Here is a 12,128-nt window from a genome sequence, read left to right on the forward strand (position 1 = left end):
TCGACAATTGCTATTGAAAGGGAGATAATTCATTTTGTAAAAACAGAGAGATCTGACACAGAGATCATTTGAGATGTCGAAAGAAAAGGTAGCTAAATTAATGTTATTGTTAGTTTTTCACGATCTCAAACTAGAACAGTGTGATGCAAAGAATTCTCTTAAAAGACAAACCTATTGATTTGTTTATGTGGAGCAATGGGGGGTCTAATAGTTTTTACGTAATGATTCAAATTAGAAATTGCAGAAAATTATTTGCAGATATATATACATTTTCTACTCGGCATCGGATCATCTGCTGGTAGGTGGTACCATCTGCTTCCTTGTCCACTTCCTAGGCGACAGTGACAAAGTCCAATCATTGTTAATAACATAAACAACCATAGAAAAAGACAGACTTTTAAAAAGAACCTGTATTTACCATGTTTACCATGTTTACAATGTACAATGGGGTGTATAATCTAAAGCAATTTAGCATCATGGTGCGATGCCATGCCCTTTTTTTAGCTCACCTGGTCTGAAGGGCCAAGTGAGCTTTTCCCATCACTTGGCGTCCGTCATCATCGTCCGTCGTCGTCCGCCGTCGTCGTCCGCCGTCGTCAACTTTTACAAAAATCTTCTTCTCTGAAACTACTGCGCCAAATTAAACCAAACTTGGCCACAATCATCATTGGGGTATCAAGTTTAAAAATGTGTCCGGTGACCCGGCCAACCAACCAAGATGGCCGCCATGGATAAAAATAGAACATAGAGGTAAAATGCAGTTTTTGGCTTATAACTCAAAAACCAAAGCATTTAGAGCAAATCTGGGTTAAATTGCTTATCAGGTCAAGATATATTTGCCCTGAAATTTTCAGATGAATCGGACAACTCGTTGTTGGGTTGCTGCCCCTGAATTGGTAATTTTAAGGAAATTTTGCTGTTTTTGGTTATCTTGAATATTATTATAGATAGAGATAAACTGTAAACAGCAATAATGTTCAGCAAAGTAATATTTACAAATAAGACCCCATTATGAGTTATTGCCCTTTATAGTCAATTTTTAACCATTTTTTGTAAATCTTTTACAAAAATCTTCTTCTCTGAAACTACTGGGCCAAATTAATCCAAACTTGGCCACAATCATCTTTGGGGTATCTAGTTTAAAGAATGTGTTTGGTGATCTGGCCATCAAATCAAGATGGCCGCCACAGCTAAAAATAGAACATAGGGGTAAAATGCAGTTTTTGGCTTATAACTAAAAAACCAAAGCATTTAGAGCAAATCTGACATTGGGGTAAAATTGTTTATCAGGTCAAGCTATATCTGCCCTGAAATTTTCAGTTGAATCAGACAACTTGTTGTTGGGTTGCTGCCCCTGAATCGGTAATTTTAAGGAAATTTTGCTGTTTTTGGTTACAATATCTTGAATATTATTATCATGATTATAGATAGAGATTATAAACTGTAAACACATTACAATGTACATCACCAAAACACAATTTTGTCATGAATCCATCTGCTTCCTTTGTTTAATATTCACACAGACCAAGGTGAGCGACACAGGCTCTTTAGAGCCTCTAGTTTCCTGATGCCATGTCCTTATTTTCAAAAATTGAATTAAAAGTTGACACAAAGTTGCTTGATTTGATAAAAAAAAAGGTTAAGAAGATTTGATCATGTTGATAATAGCAATGTCATAAACTCAGTTAACTAAATACTATAAAAAAAACACTCAATATTATTGTCAGGGTTCTCACTAAGGCAAGTACATGAGTCCTGGACTCATGAAAATCTGTCTAGACCTGAGTCATCATCGTCAAAACGTGTCACACGGTGTGAGTCCAAAGATGCATCAAAATTGTAAAATTTTTGTATCTTACGAGCACATACATACATGATATATCATCATTTTTATAACAAAAGTTAAAAAATAATCTAAATTTAATGTCATTTTCTTGCTCACAGACTAAAATGATATCATATGATATATCAATTAACATGATTAAATTGCATCTTTTCACGACTGGACTCGCCATGGCCAAAAATGATGAGTCCCTGGACTCACTTCAAAAATCCTTGGTGAGAATCCTGATTGTGCAAACTGTCATGACTGTCTATAATTTGAATGCAAAAAAGAAAATATTTCAGTCTACAAAGCTACAAATAATTGAACAGTACATACAAATTATGACCTTTGACATATTTGATAAACAATTGTATGTACATATTTATGTGATTTTGAAAAAATCAATAAGAACAATTGAAGCACTATTATACATTTGTACATGTATAAGGGTCTGGAGGGGGGGGTCTACTATTCTGTAAACATTTAATTTTCACCCCTTTTTTCTCTAATCTCAAAAAATTAACCCCTTTTTTTCTCTTATCTTCGTTTTGTCCATTATTCTCTAATCTTCATTTTTTAAGGGCATTATACTTTAATCATTTAACCCCATCCAAAACTTCTTGTATACACACTTTTTTTTTTTACCTTTAATACAACAACATGAACAATGTACAACAGAAATGAAAATATTTTTCTATCTGTTTTTTTTCTTCTAAAATGCTGATTATTTATATTTTGAACTTTTAAGGCTAATCAATTGAAGGAAGAAGGAAACAAATGTGTAAAAGAAGGCAATTATGCTGAAGCTGTCCTCCATTACACACATGCTATTGGCCAAGATGGCCGAAACCATGTTTTATACAGCAATAGATCACTATGCTTTCTCAAACTTCATCAGTATTATTATGCCATGGAAGATGCTAAAGAAAGTATTAAGCTGAAATCTGATTGGCCAAAGGTATTTTTAGGACAAGGTGATTTTATGTTGTAGAACTTAGTTACTGTAATACTGCATGTACTGTATAACAAATTGTTTATAACATATTTTTTTGCAATTTATTGTCTTACTGTCTGTCAGTCATTTGTCAGGGTAATACATTTAATTGCAAGGTTATACAATATTTATATGTTATGATTCTGAATAAACATGCAACATACAACCATACAATGTCTGTCTTATATATCCTTTTGTCCAATGTATAACCTGATAACTTAAGCAAGTAACACTAAAAATGCAGTAAATTCAGAAATTATTGTGATTTAGAAAAAAAATGAAAACAAAATGTTAATAACTTAAATATATATAAGAAAGTTGATAAAAGTCCAGATTTTCAATAGAAAATGATTAAATGGCAAAGTTTTCTGTTTCCTATATTTACATGGATACAATTATATAGAATTAAAAGTGAATTCAAAAAAAGTTTTCAATCATATGTATATTTTTACGTAGGGATTTTTCAGAAAAGGAGAAGTGGAATTTGCTGTTGGAAACTACACATTAGCTATGATGGCTTACAAGGTACCAGTTTCATCTAGTCATGCTAGTTGTACTTACACATATTTTTTTCATCATTACCGATACATGTATTTGTAGTAAACGATAGACTACATCAAATTACCACCAGCACCCAACTCGACATAAATAAATGGAAATACAAACAAAAACATCAAACAATAAACAAAACAGTCTAGATATCCTGAACTATACTACAACTAGTTTTATTAATTTCCTAAATATAGTAACACAGCTATATTTTGTGCAATGTCAATTTCATCATAGAACACTTTCTCCACAATCAGGGGTTCATTAAGGGATGAAAATAAGTTTGAAATTTGTGTCACAATTTAAATAGCTATGAATTTATTTATTTACGTTGCAGTATAAAAACAATATAAGGTCAATGTCCAAACAATATCAACTCGGCGCAAAACTTTGGAAGGGCTTGATAGAAACTCACTCTTCCCCAGTTTCTCAGCTTCATACATAAAAGTTGATATTTTTTTCGGACATTAAAATAAACTAACATTGTATATTTATTACAGACACTAAATGTGGTGAGCTTTATATTAAAGGTGGACCAAAATAAATTTGGCTCCTTTAGTTTTCATAATTTTTTTTTACAAAATAATGACTTTCAATTGACCTCGACCATTTGACAAATAGACAAAAATAATCTTTTTTAAAGCACATACTTTATCAGAAAAATTTCTTAGGAACTATGGCAGTTTGACAAACACTAATTTTGATCATAGAAAAGCTAACTTAACAATAGAACATGATAAAAATATTCAGCTGAATTTTGCAGAGTTATCTCCCTGTAGTGTACCACCTCAAACCAGTGATGTATTTATACCTACTTCCTACCTTTATGGAGTCAAGATTGCATTCAGCCCTGATGTTCCTAGCTTGATAATTTTTCCAGACTTAATCACTACTTTTGAGTTACAAAAACAAAACAACCCATTGAGCACAATATTCAGAACAATTCACATCGTTTCAAGAATTTCATCTCTAAAAGATATCCAACACCTTAAAAAAAGCCAAAACGGGTTAACATAAAAAGGTATTGCCCCTCCCCCCTTTCCACCTTGTATAACTGAACTTATCAAGAAAATTAATTGAATTGCATATGGTGCTCTTCTAGTATATGTAATGTTCTAAAACAATCAATGATGTCATTGTAAAAGTTATATTTAAAATTTGTTCTTTTGTTCATAATGTAGATGAACTGCCGAACAATTCTTAAAACAGTGCAGTGTTTAATTTTTAGTTCACACTGCAAAATAAATGCAATCATTAACCTTCTGTGACCACAAGCACTTTTAATATATGTAGTATACATTGTTCTAGTTCTGTTTATGATACAGATCTATGTGTATTTCCTATATTTATATTTTATCAGTATTGAATTCCTATTTTAACAGCAAGCTGAATTAATTGATCCTACAGACCAAGGAATTAAAGTTGCAATGTTAAAAACAACAAAAGAAGTAATTAGAGTTAGAAAAGGTAGGACAACTTGTTACTTTACAACAGTTTTAGTACAACTCATGATTAGTTGTTTTTCTGTGGAATCCAAACAAAATCATTGTCCAACCTAACATGTTTAACCCCGCCACATTATTTATGTATGTGCCTGTCCCAAGTCAGGAGCCTGTAATTCAGTGATTGTCGTTTGTTTATGTGTTACATATTTGTTTTTCGTTCATTTTTTTATATAAATTAGGCCGTTAGTTTTCACGTTTGTATTGTTTTAAACTGCCTTATTGGGGCCTTTTATAGCTGACTATGCAGTATGGGCTTTGCTCATTGTTGAAGGCCGTACAGTGACCTATATTTGTTAATGTCTGTGTCCTTTTGGTCTCTTGTGGACAGTTGTCTCATTGGCAATCATACCACATCTTCTTTTTTATAACTCATAAATTAATCATTAAATAGGACAGCCTTGATTTAATATAAAAAAGATTCAAAATTTATTTTTTAAAGAGGAAGTAACTCTTGATTCTTAAAATTTATATTGAATTGTATTGTGTATTAAAATCATTTATTTGTCGTTTAGTATGAGAGCCGTGGTGTAGTGGTTAGTGCATTGGACTACTAACACAAAGGTTCCTGGTTTCGATTCCCGTCTGGGTTGAAAATTTCAGGGACTGAATTTTCGGCTCTCCTTGACACCATTTGCGAGTATGGTCTTGAGGAAATGATGATAGTCCGTCGGAAGGGGGCGATAAATGGCTGACCCGTGTTAAGAGAGATCCATATCTCTTGCACGTTAAAGACACCCTTGTAGATTTCGAAAAAGAGCAGGCTAATGCCGCTACAAGGCAGCACTCGCACCCAAAAGTGGAAAGGGATTAATATAAGTTGCAAAACTTGTTCCCAATCCACTATAAACAAATATGTTTAAACTATTTATTTGTCAACTTTAAAAAAAATAAAAAATCTCAATCTTTTTCTTATTTTTAAATTTTATCATCTAGTTTAAGCAATGAGTTAAATGTATACATCTTTTTTTTTTAGGAAACTATAAAATTTCTCATGAACACTTCAACCTTTGCTTTTAAAATTATATTGTGTCGTTCAATATGGTCCTTGGTTGATTGAAAAATGTGCATAAGAGGTGGCAGATCAAAAAAGTCTGAAATCACCTTTCAATATAAATACTAAAAGCAAGGTTTGCTGTCAATGCAATATGACATTTATTGTTATTGTTTTCACTCACCTTGATCTTAAAAATTATCTTCTTTTATAATGTTTTAAATAATGTCATATTTGATTTTCACTTTCTAGCTGATTAAAAAATTAACTTCTATTTACATAATTTACATAAAAAGAAATGTGGCATTTAACATGAAAATTATTAGTTGTCTAGTGAATTCCTTTTTATCACAAAAATAGGTAAATTTGTGAGCATCACCAGTCTAAAGACATTGCACCCAATAGAAACAATTTACAGTGGCAGATCTACATGAAGAAATCAATTTCTCGACTTATTTACACATTTTGTTAACTTAGTATATAGAATGTTTGACTTATTGTACAGAATTGTGTTAATCCATTTTCATGTTAATTTTGGTCATTCCTTTACAGAGGAAAGACGTCAACCATGGTTGTATGGTGGAGGTGGACTACTAATAGGATTTATTATTGTACTGGCAGACCAGTTCCTCACAGATAAACCTTCAATACAAGTATGTACTATGAAAATCAACTCTTTTTTTTTGCACCATGCAGGTGAACCACTAATCCAAATGATTACGAATTACAAATTTTCTATAGGTTCTTTATGCAGAGATTGACAAAACCACAAAATCAAATATTGACGAAAATACATTTTTTTTCTTAATCCACGAAAATTGATACCCACGAAAATAAATGAATCCACGGTACTCTTATAATTATTTCTTTTATTGCTACAAAATTAAGTACCAACTGATTAAACAGAATCATTTTCAATGTAAAAGTACATCTGCTCTTTGGTCAGGTTGTCGTCTCTTTGACATATTCCCCATTTCCATTCTCAATTTTATCATTATAAAATTTGTGTAATTTCTTAACCATAATAACACTACATATATTTTAGGATTTTATTAAAGACAATAACAGTCAAAACCAAGGAGTAAACAAAGACTCACAAAACCAAAGGACATATATAAAAATTTAAAAGTCCTGCTGACATTATGTGATTCTCCTAAGGAAACTACTGCTTCCTCCAGCTAATAATTTAATTTTGTATGTAACACAGCTTCTGATTGGCTGATGTTATTTTGTTATGAGCCCATAGACATTATTTAGTCATGTGACCGTGACGTCATCAACGTTTTTTCATGGTTGTCTATGGTTTAAAATGGAATTTAGAATTAAATTATAAGAAATGATTGTAATATTTTTTCTGTCTATTGGAAATAACATAAAAAATGTGGTGCACACTGTTAAATAACCCACTACACGTGTTATTCAGTGTGCACCAAATTTTTTATGTTATTTCTTCATAGACAGAAAAAATATTACAGTAATTCCTTAAATAGTGTTGAAAATGGCATTTAACAAATAAACCATTCAAATTTTATAGATGTTTGGACTCTTATCTAAAAAGGAGAGATCCTCAATCCACTGTGTTTTTGAAAGGGACATCTTTCTTTAAAATTGAGTTTTGAAATTTTTATGTCACCACAACTTATTCTTTTATGTCATTTGTTCATTCAGTAGTTAAAGAAGGTAGTGTTTAAAATTTGGATTTTAGAATTAATTACATTTCTGTTGCATTCGTCTCCACATATATTATGTCTGGGATGAAAATTTCATGGACTGAATTTTCAGCGCTCCCTTGACACCATTTGCGAGTATGGTCTTGAGGAAACGATGATAGTCCATCGGAAGGGGACGATAAATGGCTGACCCGGGTTAAGAGAGAGTCATATCTCTTGCACGTTAAAGACACCCTTGTAGATTTCGAAAAAAGAGCAGGCTAATGCTACTACAAGGCAGCACTCGCACCCGCAAAGTGGATAGGGATTAAATATAAGTTGCAAAACTTGTTGTTTTCCACTTATGTTATTTAGTAAACAAGTATTAACAAACATTTATATACATTTTAGAACATAGTACTGCAGATTCTTTTAATTATACTATTTGGAGGAATGGGACTCCTTGTTTTAAAAACATACAGGTAAGTCTTCTGTTATAACATGAATGAAAGATAAAGGAGGGGCGTAAAGAGGGGTATCTGCAAGGAAGAATGCAAAATAAAATTGCCATTTCACGATGAACAAACAATAAAAAATGTCTTGTACGTTTATCTTTTTACTAATTTCACTAAACACTGTGAATAAGGAACCATTTTCACCGCTGCAAGTGAAATAAAAATGGAAAACACATTACATGAAAATAACCCTTTACCACCCTCATTATTTGTTCGATCCTATCTAATTTGTCAATAGATATGTATAAAGTTACCATTTTTAGGTATCAATTTCAACATGTTTATATAACAACAGTTATTTCATAACAGACATTTTTGCACTTTGTGTTTTTTATATAGGTATGATATGCTATTTCAATTTGTTTTCAGAGGCAAATTTGCAAAAAAACAAGAAATGTGAAAATGACACAAAAATTAGAAATAAATAAGCCAGCTTTCTGTTTAAATCGAAAAGAGGCATCAGACACTTAGAATCCATCTACATGAAAATTGTGTAAAGATTGATAATTTTTGAAGTTTTGTGTTTGCAAATATCTTAAGAATTTATAATATTGTAGGTTTGTTATAGAAAGTCAGCAGAGTTCTCTTTTAGAAGAACCAGTAGATTTAATGAAAGGTAATTTAATCTTTTACACTTTATTGAACAATACAATATCATACCCGTAGCCAGAGGGGGTTCGGGGGGTTAGTACGAACCCACACTTGGAAACAAATAAGCACTGTTAAAGTCAATGTTCTATCTGAATTGTGACTGTTAAAGTTGAGTTCATGTGTCCAAATAACCCCCTTGGAAATTCCTTGCTACAGGCCTGAATATAAAAAGATGTGGTATGATTACCAAGGAGAAACTCTCCACAACAGACCAAATGATGATAAAGTTTAAAACAGCTACTGTACAGCCTTCATGTTCATTTTTATAAAATAGAAAGAAATTGTAAGAAACATGAATTGACTGCACAGTATACAAACAGGAGAAAATAATTGTACGTTATGATCTGATTGCAGGTGTTTCCACACTTTACTTACAAGGGTGTGACAATACTCAATTTTGCATTATAATTTTCTTCAAATTCTTATGAATAATGGGCAATTATGATTGTTTGTACACCATAAAAATGTAATGTCATTCTATAGATATATGCACAACATATATGATTAAGGATATTACTTACAATAACAATTTATGATTTTGAAAATATTTTCTTCAATGATGTTTCAGATTCTGGAAAAGTGAAGTGATACCATTATATTGTTTGTATCTGTAGTTAAAGTGTTTAATTTAAAAAAAAAAAGGATATGAATTCAGATTCCATTGTTTTGTTCAGTATTAAGTGTACTTATTTTACAGCAATGAATGGGGAGGACGACTTACCAGAAACATCAAGTACAGAGACTAAAGAGACAGATAAAAAGCCTCACAGGAAAGGTGGAGTGGGGTCTGCACGACAGAGATATAAAATGGGAAAGAGCTGATGAATCCTGCAATGAAAAGTTTGAAACATCTGAAATCCTTAATAAACAGACTGTGATATCTTGTACTTTTTACAGAAATCTGTAATGTGAATTAGTCATCAAAGAAGGAACATTTGTATATTGTGGATTCATTATTATTCGTTGGATACCATGTTTCGTGGGTTTCGTGGACAGAGGTTAACCATGATTCGAATGTTTAATAAATTACAAATTTTCTATAGGCAGATAGGCTTTGTATGCAGAGATTTCCAAAACCACGAAATCAAATATCCACGAAAATTGATACCCATGAAAATAAATGAATACACAGTACATGATTAACAAGGACAGATAGTAATAGTATTCTTCTTTTCTTGAATGTGGATGAATTTTTCATACCATACCCAAGAAGATAGAAAGAAGTTTATGTGACATTGATGCATTAAAGTTTGTTAAGATAACATGTAATCTGTTATGAAATTGGATGGAAAGTAATTTCAGGGAGTATCTATTGTAATAAAGATTTTATACAGTAAAAAATCAATACTTTCTTGTATGTAAAATTGTCCGCCATTAAACACATTACACAGGTTCCTGTAAACTTTGACATCATAATTCAAAACAGTGACATAAAAAAAAAGTGATTGTTGCTTGACGTCAAAAAGATGATTCAGAGTAGATCTAAGGTCATTCTGAGGCAAAATACAGCTAAAATCTAAAAATGTAAATACGTTTATTAATCAACTGGTCTTGGTAGCTCTTCAAAGCTTCTGGATGTCATGTAAAGGGTACAATAATGCATACTTCTTTTTTTCCTCCAGTGCATAACAGTGAGGAGAATATCACTGTCTGCTTCATCTACCTATAGATATAATCACATTTACATGTCCTCTGTAAGGTCATACTATACAGTTTTGATCACATGTTGAAATTTGGAGGAAAATTTGCATATAGACTACTGTTTACCCGATAAAATCCAAAATGTAATAATGCATGTGCTAATTTTTGTGTAAAATTTAGTGGAAATTTCAAATATTTCTTCAAAAATCGGATTTGTTGACATGTTTTTCCTTTCGACAGAAATACATAACTTTTTGTATTAAAAGATAAACACTAGCTGTTTTTTGTTAAATTATATGTAATATCTATTATTTATAAGTATCCTATAAATTTACACATTTATTTTTAGAAATAACTCTTATTTATTAAATTATCATGAATTTAGAAAAAAAACATAATTTTTGCAAATTTAAAAAAAAATTGTACTGTTAACTTTTCCATGAAAATTGGTACAAATTATCTTCATACTTTATACTTTTAAGTAAACCAAATGCCATTTTAAAAAAGAGGGGTACATGAACTTGTTTTCAAGTTAAATCGGTTTGAATGATAAAATCAGTCTAAAAATGCATCTTTTTCGGGATATGTCACAGTTTGATATCGCTTAAACAACATTTTACATTAGCAACATCATGAACTCCTCTGTAACTGTATCATATGTCCTTTTAAAATGAAGGTAAAAATGGTGATTAAAATTATCATAAAGAATAAAAGTATACAGGAATGCCTTTAATTGGTGTTATTCTTAAAGGAAATCTTTGTTTTTGTTGAAAAATGTTGGCTTTTCAGAACTGATTCCTGTTCAATTGATAAACTAAGTAAAAATAAACTTTAATAATGTTTTGTATGTAGGCTGGAAAAAGTGCATTAATTTTCCTGTCAATTTATGGTCCTACTAGATTTTTGCATCTATTGAAATCAAGGACCCTATGATTATTGGGTAAAGGGATATACACCACTTTTCATTGACTTTTGGTTATCTTTGTTGTTAGTTTACTGTCTTAATTGATGAATGCCATTCTTAGAGAAGCTGCAATAACAGGGTACATGTAGGAGCTGGAGAGGGCCAAAATTGTCTTACTCTTGAAAAACTCAATGTAATGGAAAATATTGTACCTACATTCACATATGCATATAAGGACCTATCAATGCGCAAAGTACATTGTAGCAATAATAAACTATGTAGGATTAGTGTCCTATGAAAATGAAAAATAAGGTGTGTGTTATGATTGCCAATGAAACAACTTTCCAACAAATGAAGTGGATGTAAAATTCAGGGAAAAAAAACAACAATTGATTGGTGTTAAAAGCCACTTTCAACACCTTTGTTCTATTTCATGGCAGTCAGTTTTTTATTGGTGGAGGAAGCCAGAGTTTTTAAAGAAAACCTTCATCCTTCAGTATGAAAACTGAGAATCCTAGTCAATTAAGATTAGAGTTGAGTGCACACGCATGAGTGGGGTTTGAACTCACAACCTCAGTGTTGACCGGCTAGTGTTATCAGAAGTCAAACTACTTAGAACACTTGGCCACCGAGGACCCAAAAACATACAGTGGGGCATTACACATAAAATACACAAAGGACTAAAAATCTTAGCCAAAGTCTACATAAAAGTATCTACCAATAAATAACTATATGTGAGTTGTGACAACAAGGTAGGTGCTGGACATGGTCAGATATTTCTAGTCTCAAAGAGACATGTCCCCGGAAAAACTTCATGGATAGGGAGTATTAATTCCACATGCACATCTGCATAATTTGTGCATACATTGTACTAGAAAAATTTAGTATATAACAAAATGTGCTA

The 12,128-nt window shown here is 31.6% G+C and overlaps 1 protein-coding gene across 1 annotated transcript; it reads left to right on the top strand.

The window, feature by feature from the left end:
- Window positions 1-9,941, top strand: LOC143072629 (uncharacterized). Its single transcript, XM_076247667.1, has 8 exons — window positions 1-88; window positions 2,574-2,783; window positions 3,276-3,344; window positions 4,751-4,835; window positions 6,417-6,517; window positions 7,925-7,995; window positions 8,586-8,644; window positions 9,377-9,941. Exons 1-8 carry the CDS (start codon window positions 74-76, stop codon window positions 9,499-9,501), a joined length of 735 nt encoding a protein of 244 aa, XP_076103782.1. The 5' UTR covers window positions 1-73; the 3' UTR covers window positions 9,502-9,941.
- Window positions 9,942-12,128: the final 2,187 nt, after the last annotated feature.

This window comes from Mytilus galloprovincialis, chromosome 4, assembly GCF_965363235.1.
Source record: "Mytilus galloprovincialis chromosome 4, xbMytGall1.hap1.1, whole genome shotgun sequence".
In the NCBI taxonomy this organism is placed as follows: Eukaryota; Metazoa; Mollusca; class Bivalvia; order Mytilida; family Mytilidae; genus Mytilus; species Mytilus galloprovincialis.